At 38.1% G+C, this 22,925-nt stretch overlaps 1 protein-coding gene across 1 annotated transcript in view; it reads right to left on the minus strand.

Annotated features, from left to right (window-relative positions):
• Positions 1-9,963: 9,963 nt before the first annotated feature.
• ccdc88b (coiled-coil domain containing 88B) overlaps positions 9,964-22,925 on the minus strand; it is a 58,059-nt gene continuing 45,097 nt past the window's right edge. The window contains 5 exon segments of the mRNA XM_032555440.1: positions 9,964-10,141; positions 10,226-10,564; positions 13,078-13,232; positions 16,964-17,071; positions 21,889-22,034. Coding sequence (XP_032411331.1) covers positions 10,074-10,141; positions 10,226-10,564; positions 13,078-13,232; positions 16,964-17,071; positions 21,889-22,034 — 816 coding nt within the window. The 3' untranslated portion in view covers positions 9,964-10,073.

Genomic DNA, 22,925 nt, shown 5'->3' on the forward strand with positions numbered 1-22,925 from the left:
AAAATAAAAGTAATCATCAAACACAGACTGTACATTAAAAACTTTTGGGTCTACTGAACTGTTGGGGTAAATTCAAATGAGAACCAGATAAAGCAAAATGTAAAGCCTATATCAATTTATCAGAATCACTTGGTAACTTTGGGTTTAAATTTGAGGTTCACTCAAGGGTTTGTGCAAAGCTTTATGGCGCTGTATTCAGAAAGATCTTAATGGTTTGTGTAAACCTGTTAGTGAATTATAGCTGTTATGAGATCAACAAAACAATTAATGGTAATGATCCAATAAGCAGTAATTGTCAGTAGACAAATGAAGTTTTCTGAATGCTCTCTGTCTCAGATAAGTAATTCCTCTGAAGCAGAAACCTAAGAATGAAAATCTGAACCAGCAAAATAGATTTTTTAGTTATAGCTTTTAAACACAGTAATTAAAATAAAGGAAGTAAAAGTCAGCATATCGTAAATAGCAGCTATAACCCCAGTTACACTACGTCTGTGCATGCGGTTGCATATGTTACACTTTCTCTAGCTCGCTAATTAAAAATGCCACATATTGCACGTGAAATTTGTTGAAATACTGCAGCAATGCCTTGGCTTTATTAGCTAAAATAACTTGGGAAAACAATCACAGCTCAATACTTCACTTCCAGCGTCCGTCATGGCTGTTCAACTTAATTAGGTGACACAGTTACAAAGGGTCAACAGACTATATGCAGGGGTTTGAACCTTCATCCCTATAAACTTAGGCAAAAATGAAGCTGCAAAAAGAAAACCCTTTAAAATTACTGTAAAAGTTAACCTTTAAATTTTACAAGTTCACTGGGAAACACACACATACAAAATACAACACTGCATAGACTTAATGATGTGTTGCCAAGTGTGGTTCATTTCTGAGCAAAACTCAAAATGTATGTTTAAATACGTTGAAGTGAGTGAGGTCCGTGATTTTTTATTTTTATCTTTAATGTGGACGTATTATGCAAAATTCACATTTTCACGTTTTTGTGCTTCCCCTTTTGTCTTTGTTGCTTCTATAAACATCCCAAGTACTTACAAAGCCCAAAATCCCGTGTTTTGGCCAATAAGTTGTTTTGGATTTTTTTTTTTGTGGCAAATCTGCTGAATTTAGCCAGGAACTGCCCGTCACCTAGCAACCCCAGCCAAACCAGCCCGTCACCTAGCAACCAAATCTGAGTTCCAGAAGCTTCGGTCAGCTGGTTTCACCGCTGTCTGCGCTGTACAATAACTGCTGGAAAGGACCAGTGTTTGTTGTTGGCTTACCATTCAGAAACCATTTGCGCATCTTTGAGTGTAAGACTTGAGTTAGGGGGCGTGGCCGAAACGAAACAACTCATTCTGGAAGAGAGTAGAAAGAGCTTGCTAAAGTGTTCTGCTTGACGATTTTGGTGACTTCTTATTCTTCCTCAGACAATGTCTTCATCTTAAAACGAAGATGTATTGTGGGTACATTTGTTTTGTCTCCATAAAGGGACTCTACCTGCTTGTCCACACACACAGACAGGGGGCGCTGTGGGAACCAGGAATACACAAGAGACGTCTTGAGTGTTTTCCAGCACCCTGGGGACATCCAAAAGTCTAGGGCGTGTGTGTGGTAGACTGTGTGTGTTTTGTTTTTATTTTGAGTGTTTAATGTATTAAAAGGGGCCGGGGTAATGAATTATAATCTTTAATGCAAAAACCAATCGATACCACCCAGAGAATAAATCAGCTTTTACTGAGCTGCGTCAAAGCCCCTTAATACACTAGAGGAGAGAAAGGGAGTGCATGGTGGGTGAGGTAAGAGGGGGAGTTAGGAGCTGGGACAAACTATTAATGGAGGAGGAGGAGGGATCCTGAATGAACCAGAGAGAGAGAGAGATGAAGGCCACCAGGGTGAAACAAAGGCGAGGGGGAGTACGAGGTAAATAGAAGGAGAAGAAGAAATAGATGGATGGAAGTTATAGAGGAGCAGCCTCACCTCTGGGTTAACCTCATTGAGTAAAAGCCCGGTGAAAGCACATAGACTCTGACAGGTTTGCGAGGAGGAGAGGTCGCAGGGTCACTCACTCAGAGGTACTTGTTATTTCTTCCATCCAGTTGCATTGTGTTCACTCTCAATGACTTTCTCCCTGATTTCTGTCGCCAGAAGCAAAATATTAATTTAGTTGCGCCCGCACCGCGTTGCTGGAGGAGCTCGGTCTCCCCATGGCGGAGAGCTTTAACTGGGCAGATATGCAAAGAAATTCAAGAATTATCAGCTTGTATTGACCAACAGTTATGTTTTAGTTTTCTGTGCTTTCTCCAAGCCCAAATCCCATTTCACCCCTTGCCCCGAGCAATTGGTTTGAATTGCTTTTTTTTTTTTTTTTTCCAGTGTTACCCCCTGGCTCCTAATTTAAAGTCACAAGAAGCAGTGGAGAAAATTGATGATGAACAACACACATAAATCACGGTTTGGTGAGTGGCTCGGGTTGGATGTCACGTTTTGGTGAGGGTTTGGTGCAGCAGAAACAACAAACACATCCCAGCTCCTGGTTTTCCTTTTGTTTATTTTGTGCAGAAAATAACCAGCACAAAAACAGAGAGGGATCAACAAACCGCTGCTGCAAGTAAAGGAAGGTAGGATTTGAAATCTATATTTTTCCTCATGAAAAACTGTGTACATCACAATTTTAAATTTACATGTTTGATATTAACAGAAGAAAAAACGGCCAAGCAATTACTTCTGTTAATTTAATGATTATGGCCAAATGAAAACCCTGAATTCAGGAATTTATATTACAGAAATTTTATGTTATGGAGGACAAATCAGTTAGTCCAGCGGTTACCCTTCACAGGATGGGTCAGTCACATTGCTGCCTCTACGCTATAACCAGTCACATTGATAGGAAGTTGAGTGGAAGGAAAAAGTGTTGCAGAAAAAGCTGCACAGTAGGCTAGAATAGAAATAGCATTTATTGTCCCACAAAGCAATTAGGATAAGCACCGCCTTAAGAGAATATTGGTGGATATTTTCAAATGAAGACTGTTGCTCAGTGGACCTAAAGTCAATTTTGCAGATGAAAGTAAAGTTTGCTTTTCAATTAGAAATGAAAACATCAGACTCTAGAGACGTGGAATTTTAACATTTCATTTTAAAACTAAAATTTTAAGACTATAAAATTTTAGTTCAGTGAGAAAAATATCTAGGGTTTCATTTGCTTTAAGCCATAATCATCAATAATATAAAAAAAACATGTAAATACATCACTTAGTGTAACCAATATTACTTTTTAACTTCAATAAGTAAAATATTTTTTGTGTATTGATCTGTATCTGCAGTTCTCTGTTTTGAGACTATCCGGATATTTTCCTCCACTGCTCTCATAATGTTTTAATTTTCTCATGAGGCCGCCCGCCTCCTGCCTGCATTTGGATCCACCAACATGACAGAGTGGGATAAACCTGGGAACAGATACAGATAGGGTGCAGATTATTCACAGGTCTGTTTTTCCAAGTTTTACAGCGTGCAAGAGTTAAACGTTAGCTTCTGGGATTCATCTCTCTTTGTCTTGCAGAATTGTTACAACAAACAGATGCATGAGGTTTCACAGTGGTATTATCTTTGCTCAAAACCTTTAAAAGGTTTTTCTGAATGTTGGTCCCATCTGTTACCTTAAATATGTTTTTTTTTTCTTTGGTAAGATGGACGACAGGAACTCTTGTAAAAACATACAATTCCCTCATATTGAAGAACCAATAAACTGGGGTCACCCTAAAAATGAGACTTACCTTAAATATCCTGAGCGGCAAAGAAAAAGCAAGTAAGGGTTAAAGAGGAACTTTGGATTCGGTTGCAGAGATTGATCTCAGATGTTCACAAACAAAAGCCTAATGCAACTCTGAGCATTTAGGATGTCTGCCCCATTCAGTCAGCACACTAAGTGGTTTAAGCGAGGCTTTTGGTCGCTGGAGACTCTTTAGTGAGACACAGTGATTAAAATTTGATAGCTCAAGCCAGGACTGGAGGTACATCAGCAGGGGAAGGCCAAAAAGAAACACTGGAGGATACGGAGGTGGGGCGAGACAACTTAAAAAATAAATAAATAATAGTATGTTTGGATAGAGAAAGGAAATCCAGAGAGGTATCTTTACACGTAAAGGAAGGCTACAAACGTTGAAAAAGACGATTGAGAAGTGATTTTTACCGATCCTGTTACTCCCCTCAGGTGCTCAATAATTAATCAGCTGAGCAGACTCCTGAGATGCAGCAACGATGCCAGCCAAGGCAGCATCCATCATTCATCGCTTAAGGAATCAGAGCTGGAGATAACATTTAATCACTCATTTTGTGGCAGAGTTCCTCATGAAGCACAGAACCTTGTTTCGTCTCCAGTTTTATTGGGGGTTTTTTCTGAGGTGGATGGACACGGCGTGCGTGTTTTTAGAGCTGAAGGACAGAGCTGGATGTTTTTAAAGAAATGTTGCATTTGTGTTTGAATCAACAGAGCAATATTCCACTTAAACTAAGCTACTAATTGTTTTTCTCCTTGCTACGCTGAAAGGTTGGGCTGGAAAGCCAAATTTTATTTTCACTCCTTCTTGTCATAACCCTTAGTGAACCTTTCACATCCTACATGCAAACCTGTTGTTTGGTCAGAATTTCGTTGGCATCTGTTCATGTGGAAAATGGATCCCACTACTCAGGTCTGTTTTGGTCCGACACCTTCTTTTCTTTTTTTTGTTATTTCTGGAGCAGTGTCTTTAAGAACCAGTGTATTTATTACTATTTAACAAGAAAAACTAACTGAAAATAAAAAATTTATGTTCTTCTGTCAATGGTTGTCCTGATGACAGATTCTTCCACTTGATTTGTTGATCTGTGCAGAGTCACCATGAGCCTCTTGGCTGCTTCTCTGAACAGTAATTTCTTTAGCTGGCCTCTCAGTTTCAGTGGCAGCCATGATTTTCAGATGAAGCACTCATGAGATACTCAATGATCAGGATTTTTGTTTTAAAGCCAAACTCTGCTTTAAATATCACAACTTTAGCTCATTGATAGCTTCTGAAGCCAACTGGATTATGTTCTCAGAATAATTGGGAGAGATTACAAAAGCATGCCGCACTTTTTAGATTTTCACTAAAACAACATTTTTAAAAATCTTGTAATTTTCCATTATAATGCACTTTCACAACATCTAAATACAATAATCTACTGCAAAAAGCGAGAAACTTTTGTGAGATGCTGTGTTTAAATTTAGTAAAATAACCAGCAAACACATTTGCACGAGGCTTTGCCGAGTTTATAGCTTCACACTTCAGCTTTTCCTCTGTGGGGGCTGTCTGTCTGTGTGCCTGAGGGCGTGTGATTGTTGCATCGCACTCATAATAAGCCTCTGAGTGACTGGCAGAACCAATATCTTGCTTTCGCTTTGCCCTGCGTTCAGTGAGGCGGCTCGGTGTGCAGCTCCCGTCATGCATCTCAATTCCACAAACACAATATTCAGAGCCGAGAAAGGGAGTCTGTTTTTTGATTAATGTCACCATGACAACTACATAATTCATGAATTGTATTAGCGATCCATTTGTCATTTGCAAATCATAATTCAGGATGTGCTTGGGGAGGGCAGGCCTCCGAGAACCTGCTATTGTCTCTTGGAATCATCAAGAAAAGAACAGGGGGAAACGCTGACTTGTCCTTGTCCTTGTCTGGGAGGCAGAAGCTGCTTGTTTCGTAGGAGAGCACTTTTAGCTTCATAATGACCTCTCAGGTCTGCTCATTTGGGAAGCTTGCATCCTAATTCCTCCCTCTTCATCTGTCCGTCTGGCTGTCTGTTGACAGAGGCCTGGTCGGCTCTACACTGACACCATTTGGTGCAGCAGTGGAAGGAAATAAAGAGGACGCTCATGAAAGCAGCGGGGCAGATCATTCCTAAATAGATCAATGGCTGGATTTTCAGCAGAGCCCTAAAATGAAATGGGATTGCCCTCCTTTCTAAGCCAGCTGGTGGGGTTTTTCCCTGTTTGGCCAGCTGTACCCCGACCAGATCTGGGTGTTACAAAGAGATTTAGCATTGTTTTGCTTCCTGACCCACAGAGTCAGACAGGATTGCAGAAGACAAAATATTTTCCCTCTTGGATCTCAGATTTTATCTTCTAATATTGAACATTTTACTCACTCCCTGTGTGGTTTCCACTCCTACCTAAAACTATGTCTAATGTGGGAAAAACACGGCCATCTTTTTAAAGCCACGCTCCTTTGAGTTCGGATAAACCAAGTTTAAGAAGTGGCGATCAGAAGAAACAGTAGGAACATTTCCAGCTAAACCTGTAAAGGTTTATGAATGAAGCACTTCAAGCACTGACATTCTAATGCTCAAATAAAATTTGGATACGGGGGCTTTCAGTTCTCCCAGCACCTTGGCTGAGCTGCGTATGTGTTATATATGATGTACCAAACAGAATCCGCTCCGATACTCCTGGTTCCTCTGCAGGCGTCTGCAATTAAGACTCCATGCGCTCTGGAGAACGGCTGCTTGACCACTGAGGGATTTACAGAGTCGATACTACAGCATTCCTGAAGGTTGCACAAAAATACCAATAAACACAATGCTAACACTGTTAACAATTAAAAGGGACTAAAGGGACTCACTTCAGTTCTGCTGTGAATAAATAATCGTTTTTCTCTTAAATTATTATAAGGTCAAGTTTATAGGTGGATCAGGTTCCTGTGCAGATTGGGAAAGTCTGGAAGTTGATTTCTGGATTTTCTGACTCGTCTTAAATATGAGGAAAAAGAGAAATATCGAGTATGGAATAAATATTTGCATTTCCAGGTTTTATTTCCTTCCTTGTATGCTGCATTCCTGTATTCTTTCTTTTCTTGTGTCCTTCCTATGCTTCCCTTTTTTTCTTTCTTTTCTTCTGGGTCCCTTCTTTCTCTCTTCATTTTCAACCTTTTCCAACCTCTATTTCTGCCTTGTGTCCTTCTTTCCTTTCTTTCAATCCTTGTTTTGTCCATTCCAGTCTTCCTTTTGTCCTTCCATTCCTTCATTAAATTCCTTCTTTTTGTATTTTCCGTTTTCCATTCCTTACCTGTTTCCTTCCTTTTCCTGTCCATCCTTCCCTTTCATTGTCTCATTTCGTCCTTCCTTTTGTTCCTCATTTCTTTCTTCTTTATGTCCTTTCCTTCCTCTGATTCTCTCATCCATTCTTTCCTTCCTCCCTTTCCTTATTTCCTTCCTTCTATTCTTCCTTCTGTGTCCTTATTTCCTTCCCTTGTTCTTGTAACCTCATGTATTTCTCTGTTTTTTTCCCTCCTTATAGCCTACCCCCATTTTCTCCTTCCTTCCTTCTTCTGTCTCTTCCATCTCTCCTTCCTTACTTTAATGGCTACAAGGCCAACTTTTCCTTCTCTTTATGCTGTCTTAATATCGGACAAAGCAGCGATATCATTTTGGCGCTGACTGTGGCAGAAACCCCCGGCATTGTTAGCGGCGCTCCTTCTAACAAGACATTATACGGTATTCTGCACATGCAGCAACATGTCCACAAATAGAAACTCCTTTCTATGACAGACTCAATGAGACACATATAGATTTAGTCGCTATTAAATTGTGTTTTACCGTAGGATTCACCCTGGTTGATGGACAGAGCAGATATCTTGGAAATTGGAGTAACTCAATAAAATCTAACAGTTAGTTCAACTATCTCTGTGGCAAATGGGATTCTGGGAGTTTGTTTCCGTGAGGCGTCAGCCGCCCACATGAGGACGATGTGTCAGATTGAGATTGTTTAATGGTTATAAACTGAGGGTAAAAATGACCACTGCTTGATACTTTAACTACTATCATTAAATCTACTCAGTATTTATTTATTATTATAGTGGTGATGGTCACTCTACTAGCGAGCTCATAACTGCTGCTCCAGTTCAGGTTTGTGCTAATAATTCAGGAAGATTTAAAAACGTAAAAAATAAATAAAAACAATCAACTTGAGATTGATGTCGCTGATCTTTCTTCATCTTCAAAAAAAACTATTTAATGCTTTCACTTGCGACAGGTTTAACTCCCTGAACAGTCTTTGGTTTTTAACCACGGTCTCCCGTGACTTTTTCTTACACTGGCTTGTCATTAAATTTACTTTCTTTTGAACCATCCCACTTTATTCATCTTTAACTTTCTGCTGACTGAAGATTGCTGACATCAGCGGATCAGGAGTCTCCTGGTTTTTAAAGCACAGAGAAGACCCTTTTATTGAGGCTGGGCCCAAACCTGCCCTTTCACATGGAGACCTCGCCAACACTTGACATTTTCAAAACCTGGTTGAAAACTCTGTTTTATTCGTTGGCATTTAAACCAGACTACACCATGACATTTGACTTTTGTCTATTTGTTTGCAAAGTGCTTTTTTTTTTTACTGTTACACACAATCTGTTTTATTTTCAGTCCCGTTTGTTTTTACACTTTTTCCTCATTCGCTTTGGTTTATTTCTTGAATGATCCTCGACATTTGCAAAGCAGTAAGTGAATTTCTCAAAACCTTTCGTATAAACAGCAAAATAACGTGGATTATCTGCAAAAATCAGTCAAATTGCTCAAACTCCTGGGTTCATCTCTCAAAGGTAAATATCTGGGTTAGTGAACAAGTCAGTGACCTTGGTAGTAAATTCTTGTTTCCTTATGAAAAGGTAAGAGAGTAAAATAGCTTTGTCATGTTCTCAATGCGACAGTGTAGTCTGGATGCTTCCAACCCTAAATCCTTTCCTCCCATTAGCTTTCAAGCTATTTTTTTATTACCTAAAACCAAATGTTTCTAAACTGAACAGTGTGAAATAATGTCGGATCAACCTGACAAATATCTGTTTAGGTAACAAGCTTTAGCTTCCATGCTAGATGGAGCACATTGTCAATATCCTAGAAGGTTTGCTTTTCATATACTTTTATCTGAAGTGACATCCCATTTCTAATCCAAAGGATTATGACGTTGGTCCACCTGGACAGCTTCAGCTCTTCTGAGAAGGCTGTCCACAAGGTTTAGGAGTGTTTATGGGGATTTTTCTTCCAGAAGTGCATTTGTGAGGTCACACATTAATGTTGGACGAGAAGGCCTGGCTCTCAGTCTACGCTCTAATTCATTGCACAGGTGTTCTGTCGGGTTGAGGTCAGGACTCTGTGCAGGCCAGTCCAGTTCATCCATACCAGATTCTGCCAGTCCGTGTCTTACTTTGTGCGCTGGTGCACAGTCATGTTGGAAGAGGAAGGAGACAGATCCAAACTGTTCCCACAAAGTCGGGAGCATGGAATTGTCCAAAATGTTCTGGTATGCCTGAATCATTCAGAGTTCCTTTAGCCCAGCTACTGGAAATCAATCCATCAATCAATCAATCCATCAATCAATCCATCCATCCATCCATCCATCCATCCATCCATCCATCCATTCATTTTCTTCCGTTTTATCCGGGGTCGGGTCGTGGGGGTAGCAGCTTCAGAAGGGAGGCCCAGACTTCCCTCTCCCCAGCCACTTGTTCCAGCTCCTCCGGGGGAATCCCGAGGCGTTCCCAGGCCAGCCGAGAGACATAGTCCCTCCAGCGTGTCCTGGGTCTTCCCCGGGGCCTCCTCCCGGTGGGACGAGCCCCGAACGCCTCACCAGGGAGGCGTTCCGGGTTGCTTCTGGATGCCTGAATTTTTTTGTAATCTTTTACAGCAGATCATTTTATCTGCTAGTTTTAGCATTTTATCTGCTGTAAAACATACATTCCGCCGCTGCTTCATTTCTGTTTGCAGGGAGAGTTTTGATGGAGATCCGAAGCGTGGATGTAAAGGAAAGAGCTGTTAAATTTTCATGCAGATCCAGATGTCTAAGTACGGACATCTGGCTCTGCATGGAGGCTGAGTTCTCTGGCTTTAATTTTAGAGACTAATGAGTCAAGGTGTGGGACACTTGTGATGTTTAACTAAGAGATTTAAGGACATGATTTATTTCCAAGTCAGCAACATTTAAAGAATTTATTTATTTTGTATTTAAAAACTCTATAAAGATCATATTTGAGAAAATCTCGTGTGCATTGACAGTTTGGACCCGATATAAAATATATCATCAGTTTACAACAGATGCATCTGTAGGTTTCTCCTGTGCTGATGTGTCATCACTGGAGTGATGAATGTCTGAAAATAAGAAAAGATCACAAAGCGTGTTTAATTTAATAAATGTTTTCATTTACGCCAACATTTGATGCACATCTTCCTCACCTTTAGCTCCTTCCTCATCAATACTCTCTTGGCTGGTCAGGGAAGCAGCATCCTGAGGCGTCTCTTTCTCTCTCCCCGCCCCCTCCCACAGGACGTTGGTGCTATTCTGACTGGAGCGAAGCCGCTGGCGAGGCGGGGCCTTGTTGTCGCCGGGACTAAACGATTGGGAGACCCCAGTGCCCGCTCGGGACAAACCGATCCCCCAGCCATGGCGGGAGCCCAGCTTTCTCCGGGGTCCGTAGCGCGCGACGGTTGGAGTCCCGGGAACCGAGATGTCCGGCTCCGGGTTGGATGAGGTTTTCCTCAAGAGTGACGGAGAAACTGGAGCACTGCGGAGGTCTGAAACAGTATGAAGAGTGGTGGTGAGACTCGATTAAAACTTTTAATCTAGTTAAACGCAGGGTCTGTAACTGATCAAAGACCACATATCTACAAAATAGGCAACATTTTCAATTAAAAAAATTATTCTTGCTGCTAAAGCATTGATCGCTTTGGATGGGAGTAACTTCTCAACAAATAAGTATTTTTCCCTTGGGGATTAATAAAAAAATATTCTATTCTGTTACTAGTAAAAACCTTTATCATCGTGTAGAGCCTAGTGGGTGGAAGTGGAAAAGAGCCACAACTTTTCCAGCTGAAACTCCAACATCAGGGAGGTTTTCCTGTACGTTTTTCACCAAAGATGGCTTCAGGTTTATTAATTGAACCTGCTCTAAGACCAGCTCTAGTTTAGTAATGGTAACACTTTTGTTGGAAACCCAAAATAATGAACTTAAGTCAGCCTTAACTACAGTGTCAACATTTTCTACTGTCTAAGGTTGCAATGCCTAATGATCTGTTCTGATCAATACACTAGACAACTCACTATACTTTTATTCTTTTAAATTAAGAAGTTCTAATATCTGTAGTAGTTTCACTAAAGAGTAAATGCCAACTGTCAAAGAAAGAAACAGACTTCCTGACATTAAGTAGGTGGTAAACTCGGTTTGATTGGGAACCAAAATTGAGCATCTTAAACATTTTCAGCTGGTGCGGTTTTCTGTCACATTGCGTTAAGTCAAATGATCCAAACCCTTTGAAAAACTGTTCTCCTCCTCGCCTATGACGGCGATGCACCAAGAACTGAAAGGTAATGACACAAAAACCTCTGAAGACACAACACGCAACTTCCCTCTTCATAACATGTGAAAAGAAATGGAGTGGCATCAAATTTTAGTAATTGCAGGATTTCTCTTTTATTTTGGTTAAAGACCACAAGCCATTTTTCCCGCTAGTGCTAGACTTGCATGTTTGTTTTGGTTATATTTACCCAGAATGCCTTATGCTTTTGTTCACTTCCTGCTTTTGGAGCGTTCTCCGGCCCATTTGGTATTCACATATGCATTCAAACTGCACCAGAGCTCACTTTAATCAAACCGAGACGTAAGGTTTTAGACGGACCTGAGTTTGCTTTTTTGGTTTGCGTCAGAGTTTTCTAGACAAAGTAGAGACTAAACAGGACTGGTGTGAAGGCACCCATTAATAAGAATCACAGAAAAGGCTCTAGACTTGGCGCATATAACTTTCAAGCTTACAACCCCAGTAAGTCACGCATCAACAGATTTGCATAGTACATCGATGATATGGAATAAATAAAAAACACAAGTTCAACATGGCACCTGATGTTTTTACCTGATGCAAAATCAGGTGCAAGTCTGAACTGAGTCATTAAATTTACACGACTTCCAGTGGACGCTGCAGTGAGGTTCTGCTCTTCGCTGCTTTCAGCTCTAATCTTAATCATTAAGATAAAAACCTCTGATTACAGGAGCTTTTTAGTGGCAAACCCGTTTAGTGAATTGGATCGCTGCAGTTTTCCCCTCAACGTTACCAGCTTTAGCACTGCTGAAATAGCAACATTTAAGACAATAAACTCAAAAAGTGAAACAGCAGCAGCTTTTTTTTTCCCCCCCTCGGCTTACATGCTGAGTGAGAGATATTTTCAATACATTCAGTTCTCACAAGGTACAGGGTTTACTTTCTTTTCATCTTCCACAGCACAGGTTTTAAAATAGTAGTTTCAATACTCATGACACCCTGCTGAAAACAACGCATGGCCCTGTTTAAAGACAGTTCAGATTATTATTTTAAAAAAGAGAATACATTAAAAGAAAACATAATGCAAAGTAGATGAGTAATGAGCTGAAGAAAGGATGCTTGGATGGAAAAATCTGATCTTGAGCTGTGAGGGATATTAAGCAGTTCTTTAGTACTTTAGTTTGTCACGTAGAATTTTCTCTTGAAGTGAAACAAAACCAGAAGGAAGGATATTTGTTGGAAATATCCACTAATTAATTATTTTTTTGCTGCATCTTTAACTTAAAGATGATTAAAACCCAGAACCCCCCGGTGAGAGCAGCTAGAGTCTTTAGTGCTGAGACAATTAAATACTTTGAGAACACGATTATTTGGTTAAAAACCGAACCTAAGCTTTAAAAATCCAGGTGAAATTTGACGCAGCTGCTTTGAAGACACCTGCAGTGAGATTTCCATGTCAGTGAAGGCATCAAAAGGGAATAAAGCCTCACATATCAACTCCTTTCAATGTGCAGTTAGCAGGAAAAAAGCCCAGCTTCAGTGTGTCGAGGCTCTTTACAAGGAGAGATCTGAGGAGATGAGAGCGTTATCAGTGCAGACCACACTCAGTAGTCATGAGATGATTTGTATGCGCGCCTGCTCCCTCCCTTCATGCCGTATCTCTGTGAAAACCAGTCAGCTGATGTTTCTGGGTTAGTTAGTCTGAAAAAGGCCGGTTGTGTGCTGATCAGTGTGTGTGTGTGTGTGGGGGTGTGTATGTGTATGTAAGATCTCACCAGGCTTCGGTGTGTGTGGATCTGGTGTAAACTCGTTGCTGTCGGCCAGGTTTTCTATGCTGCCTGCGGCGGTGAAGAGGGCGCGTCCCTCCCTTCCTCCTCCTCCCCGAGGCTTGATTAGTTTCTTCATCCTGTCTGCGATCCAGTTAGACTTTCTGTGAGGACACAGGAGACGGGGACCTTTCACAAAGAGGGTCAAGCATCTCGGTGCACGCCGACTCACATTATGTACGCGAGCTGGTTTCCCTCAAACTGGTCGGATGCCAAGTGTTAGTGAGAGAAGAGAAGAGCCTCGGTGGACGTTCAGCATCATTAGTGTTCGCCTGTTGTTGCTTCCGCCTGATTACGCAACAAGCAGGCTGAATTTCACCAAAAATGATCATGAAAGCAAAAGTATTTATCCAATGCTTTCATGTTTTGTAGCATCACCACTACAAACCTGCATGTGTTTTTTCTGCTTTTTTAAAAAGTATGACAGCATTAGCGAGTAAGTACATATCTGTCAAGTGGAGGGGAAAATAATTTATTTCTTAGAAATTAAAATCTGAAAAGTGTGACATTACTTTGTCTTCAGTCCGACTGAGTCAGAAAGTTTCATAAATACCTTTTGGTGCGATAAAAGCTTCCAGTCCTCAGGCTTCATTTAATAAAAGGTATGTTATGTTAATCTAACATACATTAGTTTTATCAGAACAAGAATCCATAAAAAACCCTATTAGTTTAAATTATGGACTACTTATTCTTATTTTTATTAAACATGGGAGCCAATATGTAGTTTTATACTTTTACCTTTTTGTCTTTCTTTTGGTTTAGTTGTTTCATTTGCATTTCATCCAAGTTCATGTAAATCACTTTGAGCTACCGTGTTGCTGAAATTGTGCTATATAAATAAAATTACCTTAATGTCCTGTTACTGATTGTTAATTGTATTTAGTTCTGGACTTTGACTGGGCCATTCTTACACATAAATAAGCTAAAATACTCGTTTGTATCTCTGGCTGTATATTTGGAGTCTTTGTTCAGCTAGAAAGTGAATTTCTTCTCCATCAACAAATCTTCTGCAGCCTCTAAGAGGTTTCCTTTTTAATGTCCTCATATCATAATGCAGCCACCACCGTGTTTCACCATGGGGATGACGTTTTCAGGTTGATGTAGTCTTTCGCATGAAAGAGAAACTTTTATTTCAGTTTTATCTGATCAGAGCACCTCCTTCCTCATTTTTTCTGTTTCGCCTGCATGGCCTGTTATTAAGCAGGATTTCCTACGGCTTTATTCTGGCCACATTAAGTCAGATTGTGGATAATAATTGTCCTGCCAGAGGATTTTCTCACTGCAGCTCCTCCAGAGTAACCAGGCACCTCTTGAGTAATGATTAGGATGTTTTCACAAGATAATTAGCTGCTTTTGATTTAATTAAGGGTGCCAAAGTAATTTGGGTTGAATACACTTCAATTTCATTATTATTAAAAAAACAAAGTTTAAATAAATTTTTCTTCTGTCACAATTAAGAATCACTTTGACAACAATTACCTTTGTGATAGTAACATTGTAAGATGTTCAAAGGTTCAGACAAGAAAAATTATCCAAAATAATTAAGATAATTATGAAAAACGTTCCCCCACCCAAAGTATCTGAGTATATTTGCTGTTTATTTCTTCAAAGCTCTTAAACCTATCAAAGAGGATTTGGCTCCTGCTCTTTTGCCAGCTTTCCTTCCTGTCATGTTTGCCATCATGCTCACACTGGAAACCGAAGTTAGACGGAGCAGAAAGCAGCAGGGTGGCGAGTTCTTGTCTTTTAACTCAGAGAAATAATGTTCAAGTGCTTCTTAAAAGGATTTAGACAGAATTAGTGGCTGAGATGACTAAAAGTTACAGATGGATGACAATTATCCACGACTTCAGCAGTTATTTGGCCTGCGAATTGATGCCAATTTTGCAATTATGTGCTTCTTATGAGTGAGGAAAGGACAGAAATGAATGGATTTTGTCTAATGTCACGCAGAGTTCAGTTTTAAAATATTAAAACCGATCAAACATATAAAAAGTGACAGAAAATCATCTTGATCATAAAATGTTTCAGCTCTGCAGTCTGATAAAGTTTTTTTTTTCTTTTTTCAATTCTTAAAAAGCAGAAAGAAACTCTTGTTTAGATCTGACAGAACAGGTTGAGGATGAATAATTTGTTTAGATATAATTTGAGTAAAGACAGAAAAGGCATTACAGATAAATATAGATTTCTGTAAGGCACTGGTCTTTGATTTTGTTAATTCTAGAGCCATATCTGCTTCAACAAACCTGATTTATTGTAATTTTATCTTTAAAAACCATCTAATTCAACATGTTGACTCACTGAGGCAGAGCTAAGAAACGCTGTGATAAATACATGCATCACCACATATTTGACCACTGCTCTGCTCCAAGGCCCTTTAAAACGTCCTTGCTTCACTGTTTGAATGTTGCCACATTAACCTCGTATCCCAGGCACACAGTGTCCTGAATCTACAAGATAGATGTTTTTCTGACTCTGAAGAGTTCAAAGAATCTGAACTTCTGTTGATATATATTGAAGTCTCTTCCATGTGGATTGTCTTATTTTGGCCAATTTAAAAATGCAGTTAACCTTAAATATTGATGAACTTGTTAAAGCTTTAATGTGAACTTTTGTTTTTTTATTCAACAGAATGATTCCTGTTTTAAAATCTTGAATATGAAACATCATCAGCCTGAAGATATTTTTAATCTACAGCAATATTTTACCACTTTTGGTTCTAACTCCAGGTTTTTAGAAAAGCTCAGAGATCTTGTAGTTACGATGATATTGTCAGACTGACCACTTTCTCTTTCACCAATTTGCATCACTTGCTGTCATTTCTATAGTTTTAATTTTAATGTTTCTCTCAGGTTTTTCTCACCATAGAAGCTACATCTGATCTGGGTTTTGTTTGACTGAGATACTTTCCTGCAGGAGAGCATCAGCTGAGATATTTGTTATTAAAATCTGAAACTTATTTTTCCATAATAAAATCTATTTTTTAAAATAAATGTGACTAAAACTAACAGTAAACAATTTTTAATTGCCAGAGCAAATTTAATCTCCTGCATGAATAAGATACTGATTGTAACAATTGAATTTACTGATATATGTTTATTTAAAGCGAACACAAAACGTCTGCAGCATCAGAAACCATTATTTAGTTTCTTCTTCTGATTCACAGTTCAACTTTATAGAGAAATGGAAACTTCTAGTTTAGTGGAATAATTTAAAAAAATTACTTACTGGTGTCTTTTAGTTCATGGTTGACTTTTTTTCCTATTCTACTTACTCTAAGCAAAACAAATGTTCCAGTAATTATAAAAAATGGTATTTAATAAGTATTGAGTTATGTTTGTGATAACTTGTGTCTCTAGACGGTAAATGATATGGTTTTGATCAAATAAATAATTTTGTTTACAATATATTATATTATTTAATGTATTGACAATGTTGGCAAATGTTTATTACAATAACATTTTTCATACTGTATTATAAACTATGGGGTTTTTAAAAAATTTAAAAGTTTCACATATTACAATTGCATAAAAGTAACTATATATTTATAAATTATTAAAATATATTTTGTTAATGTTAGATAATAAATAAAACAAATTATTGTTCCTGTTAAAATCTGTAATGTTCCTGAAAGTTTAGGATCATTTAGTGAAACATTAATTTATTCTGTTCCCTGTTTACAGTTTTTGCACCACTGAGTTTTGATCTTAAGAAAACCCACCAATTACCACTTGGTGTGTGCAAGTTAAAAGAAAAATAGATGAGGGAAGTATTTCTGAGCATGCGGCTGTATTTTATGCAGAATGGTGTAATGTGAGGGTAACTCTGGTTGTACTTGGCCTTGCTGGCTGGAGGTTGCATGCTGGGCTCCAGGACTCGGTACTGATCCATAATCTTCTCCACCAACTTCTGCTTCTCCCGACGGAGCTCACTCAGCTTCTCCCTGAAGGCAAACGCATGAATCATTAGACGAGAAGGAGGGAATAGCTGATGTCTTTCATGCAGACATTATCAGTTTATATCACTTTTATTAAGCTGATTTTTTACATGCTATTTTATCCACTGTGACCTTACTTTACAAAAAAGAAACAGAAAAGCTGAGTGCATTGTGATGTTTGAGCTGGAATCTTTTCACAACTTTCACAGAAGATTAAATGAACTGTGGTTTTACATGAGTGGAGATTAAAACTCAGGCTGCTGCTTTAGGAATAATTTAACCCTCCTAAAAATAACAGAAGCAGTATTTTTTGACGTGAACAGCTGCTTCGTGCTTCTAACTCTGGATATTTTGTCCATCCTAACACAGTGGTAGCTTTGAAGCCAGATAAAAGACAAAAGTCTTGTTCTTCCCACACCTACTGGGTTCAGACGGAACCAAGTAAACAGCTGCTAAACAGATTGTCATTAACTTACATGGAGAAATGTTTTGATCAGTACAAAGAAGAATATGCCGTGAAACTGACAACGCTGCAGTAGAATAACTTATGGCATAATTATGTAACAGTAAGCCTAATTGTGATTTATTACTTTATTTGGTAGAATATGTCGCTAGCGGCACGGCTATAATTATTGTTTTTTTGTTTATGAAGTTTTACAAAACAAAACAAAAAAACTATGAAATTTTTGTCCTGACAAAAATGTCCTTTGTGTTGAATTTGCAACAAATTATAAAATGTTTTCCTGTGTTTCACCTGGAAAATACCAGTAAGATTACAAATCTGTTTTGCCAAGAAAATCCTGGACAGCAGCAGCAGCACAGAGTTTGATGTAAAAAAAAACAAGACATGGCTCTTAGGTAGGCATGATAGCTAACTACAGCTCAGATAGATTAAAGTTAAGATAAACTAATTTAATCTAAGAAAAGATAAACAAATAAGCAAGAATAAAGTAATTGAAGATAGGTTAAAATAATATCAAATAAGATATACTATCTAAACACTAAGATAAGATAAACTAAAATAAACTCAGCAATCTATCATAAAGTAGCACCAAGAACAAAATAATCTAAACTAAGACAAAATATTGTTACCTAAATTAACCTAAACTAGGGAAAACTAAAGGTAATCAAAACTAAAATGATCTAATAAGATTTGCTTAGCTTTCCTAAAACAAGCTAAGATAAACTAAAATAAGAAATTGAATAAATAAACTAAACTATTATAAGCTAAAATAACATGCACTAAAGTAAACTAAGAAAATTTAAGGGAAATTAAAGTGATCTAAAATATATATAATAGTATAAATTTCCAATAATCTTTGGTGAACTAAGGTAAACCAAAATAAGCTAGGCTATAAACCAAGCTTTACTACGCTAAACAAAGACAATCTAAAGTAAACTAATCTAAAGTATGAATGATATGATCATCTAAAATATACAATACTAAGATAATAAACCTATGGCAAACTTTTAAAAAAAGTTAAAAAAAAAAGTCAATAGAGCTAAAGTAAGCTTACTTTACAGCAAAGATGTCTTTATTGATTCACCATATTGGAAATATATGTGCAACAGCAGCAAAGCGTTAAAAAGCCAGATTGATTTTAAAAAATATATAATTTTAGAACAATTTTCTGCCTTTAATGTGATGTATTATCATCATAATTCCTTTGGATACCTAAATGTGCACACGCTCCTGTAATCATGTGTCCATTCAGAATTAATGAAGGTAGTTTATGCACATATCAGCAAATAAAGATGTATGTGGTGTGGCTATTTTCTAGTTGCACATAATATTTTTGTTTCTGGTTTTGCCCAGAAACAAAAGACGACAAACACCAAGACGATTGTTACAATATCTTGTTGGAAATCTAATCTTTTCAAGGTGAATCAGTTTTTTCTTTTCACAGGTGACACGTTTGATGGTTTTGCCATCCTGCTACATGTTCAGGGCTGCAGCAGAGGAGAGGAGAGGAGAGGAGAGGAGATGGGGGCTGCAGCCAATTCCAGCTGTCACCGGGCGAGAGGCGAGGTGCAACGTGGAAAGGTCGTTAGTCCTTCACAGAGACGTGCGAGGCTATAAATCATGCACGCTCCCACTCATTTCCAAGGTCAATTTGAAACCACAAACATTCAAACATGAATGTTTTTGCCTACAGGAGGAAAGACAAACTCCCCACAGACGGACCTGAACAGCTAACATTAAAAATTTAAAGCCTTCTTACTGTGAGACAAGTGCAAACACAAGAAAGGAAAATATAACTTAACTCCTAATGACTCTGTGTGCAGCAAATAGTTAGCCGCTATTCCACGACTCGTCTTCCGAATTTCTATTCCGGTATTAGTTTGAATAAGATTATTCATCTTAATGAGCCGTCCAGCAGTTTGCTCAGTTTAGGATGGAGAGCTGTTCACACAGAACAAAGACCTGGGTTTAAACAAAGCCCTCTGTCAATCCTCAGAGCACTTTCTGGTGAAAACCAAATCAAACAATTCAGGTGAAGAAGAAAACTGATCAGAAAAGATCTCAGCTGAAGCTTTAATGAGCAACAGAAACATGGAATTTTTTTAAAGATGTAGCGCCTTGCAAAGCTAGAACTTTTTCACATTTGTTACATTACAACCAAAAACGTATTTTATCGGTATTTCAAGTGATAAAGCAACATAAAGTAGCTTATAATTAAAGTGGAAGAAAGATGATACATGATTTAACTTTTTTTTCAATTAAATCAAAATCTTTAAAGTATGGCATGACTTTTTATTCAGCCCCAACAGGCCGCACTTTGTAGAACCACAGTTTACTACATTACACCTGTGAATCTGTCCGTAACAGCTTTCCATATCTAGAGGCACATTTCTCGGTGCCTTATTCTTTGAAAGATAACACAAGCTCAGTCAGATTTATACATCCAGACTTTCTTCCATGTATAAATGCTTTGACGTAAATTATATGCTGGATGTTTGGGGCTGTTTTCCAGCTGGAAGGTGAAAATCTGCGCTGGATTCGAGTCTTTTACAGCCTCCAACCAGTTTGTTCCAGTATTGCTCCAACTATCTCATTATCATCTCTTAACATCTTCCCCACAGAATGATGCTGCCTCCACCATGTATTACAGGATGCTGTGTTCTATTCAATTTAAATTCAAAAATACTTTATTAATCCCAAAGGGAAATGAAATAAATATTAAATAAATAAAATACAAATAAACACATTTTATTTATATACTAAATGAATAAATTAAAAATAATTATAAAGAACAATAAATAAATATACATAATTAGAAATAATAAATACGTTAAATAAATAAAAATCGAAGGCTGAAGTAGATTTTTTGCTGTGGTCAATGTTTTGGACATTGTTCTTATAAACTAAACAATATTTTCTGCTTGAATGTGTCTTCTTTGGCCTCTATGATGCTTTTTGTTCAATAATGTTCTCTAATAAACCTCAGTTGGATTAATGCTTAAATTGAAATAACACACAGGTGGGCTCGATCTACCGGCTGAAGCCAATGGGTTGTACTGGGTTTCGTTTGGGGAAATGCAGGTCAGGTCTTTTTTGATCTCATAAAATCTCAAGAGAATACACGCTGTTTGTGTCTGTAATGTGAAAAGTTCGAGTCCCACAGGAGTGAATTACAATCCTTTGTGTCTAATCATCTCTTCCTCCACTGGTTGCTTCCTGTCCACATCAAATGCTTAATATCAGTATTTGTCACCAGCGTAAACTCCAGAGGAGGCATTTTGTCTGTTTAAACGGAGCTTTCAAACGACGCACTCAGTAATAAACAGTTCCTTGTTTCTGCAGCACATAACATCTTAAACACTCATTAAACATCATGTGTGTTGCCACCTAATTAAATCCAATATCGATCTTCCTTTTAGCTGTTTCAGTCCCCAGCTGACTATTTGAGAAAATATTTCAGAAGCTAAATACTACTCGGTAACAAGTCACTTTTTATTTCCCGTGGGCTCTTATGTTTCTCTCAGATGTCCCCGGCTGCCGTTCTCCATCAGCTGGATGATCACAGACTTCCTAATTGGTCCCGTTCACCTGACTGCAGCATCTGCCGGCTCCTCGCTCAGCTAAATCTGCTTCCACCTGCATCTGTAGACCGGCTTTACTCCATTAAAACCATCTAAACCTGATTTTATATTTTCAGAAACCTGCTTTTCTTACTTGCTTTCAGCTGATGCTGAAAGATAATGATTGTACACGCTATAAATTAATTGATTCGGGCTTGAAAACAAACCTGTAAGTGTGTTAAAAATACCCAATCCAATAGGCCTTGCACCAGTAGATGCAAATGTTTAACAAGCAATGATGAAGCAGCAAAGTTTTAATAGCATTTTTATCTGTGATTTTTTTTTTACAGGATAATTCTTAGCAGGGATAATGGATTCTTTCAAGAATAAAAGCAGAAAATTGAGGTTCAAAAAGGTAGAATTCAGAAAAATTAGGTTAATTGGATTGTAAGTGTGAAACCAGCTTTGCATGCACACTATAAACCTGAATTAATCTGGGAGTCAGTCAAAAGGTCGACCGCTGAGTGCTGCTGGACTGTGAAATCGTTGTTCACAGTCTCAAACCTTTTGCATGCTTGATATGAAATCTGACTGTTCCTATTCACAGACGGCTAAGAGGCTTTTCATTCACTTCCAGCTATTTAAAGGTAGCTGCTGTTGTTTTGTTGTTTTTTGAAAACAGGATTTAAATCCTTTGTCTGAATGATTGAAAACCAATTTATTTTCTTTTATAATCCACCTCTTTTTTTAATATTCCTGCAAAACAAATTTAAAAGCACCTCAGGTTGGTGTGTACTTACTGGTACTCCTGCTGCTGAGAGTAGTGCTGGTCGCGGCGCTCCAGGCTCTGCTCCAGTAAGGCCCGGTTCTCCTTCAGCAGACTCTGGTTTTGTTCGGCTAAGTGTCGGTTCTCCTCCTCCATGTTCCCCTTCAGCTGCGTCAGCAGCTGAACAAACATAAACAACTCAGTGAGATCATTAAGTAACCTCAATGCCGACTCTAAATGTATTTTCATGAAACATATCAATTAGATGATAAGAACTGGATTTTTGAATTAATATCTTATAGATTTAATTTCACTACAAATTTGTTATAAAAGAAAAAACAAACTACTTATTAGTTATATATGTTATAAGAAAAAATTGGTTCCTATTTTGAAATCTTCAGCCATAAAATGTCATTTCAACTCAACGACAAAAATACAAATCTGACTTAATTAGACATTTAGTCACAGTTTAGGCTTTCCTGAGAGCTAGAAGACATACTGCAGTACCATAACTGTGATTTAATAATGAAATTGAGATTAAAATGAAGCCATTTCTTCACATTGCCAAGATATGGATGGATGATCAAGGCAGCATTGTTTTCTTGTTAGATGAAAGATTTCACAAAGTGGATGGAAGGATGAAAAAGGAGGATATGTCCAACTTCTCCAACTTCACAAAAGACTTCAATCTTTTGAGAAACTTTGCCAATAATTAAAATATTTGTGATGAACATCTCAGAATCTAACTTCAAACACCTGAAAAACAAGAGAGAAGGCAACTTCTATGTAAATGTTCCAAAATGACTTTTGTAAAGTACAATTTACTTAGATGCTGCTTTGTAGAGACTTTATTTCTACGGTGTCATAAAAAAAGCTAAAAGAAAACAAAACTCTACAAACAGATGACCGCTACTGATTTCCTAATTTTCAAACCCACTTTTAAAGGTCAAAAACCTCGTTTTGGCAGGATGAAGGTAAACATAAAAAGATAATCTCATCTACTTTAATCTTTGCAAATCTGTTTCCAATTATTATGTCCTGTCAAATGTAGCCCCATCAGAGAGAAATGCT

The sequence above is a fragment of the Xiphophorus hellerii genome, chromosome 23, assembly GCF_003331165.1.
Source record: "Xiphophorus hellerii strain 12219 chromosome 23, Xiphophorus_hellerii-4.1, whole genome shotgun sequence".
NCBI lineage: Eukaryota > Metazoa > Chordata > Actinopteri > Cyprinodontiformes > Poeciliidae > Xiphophorus > Xiphophorus hellerii.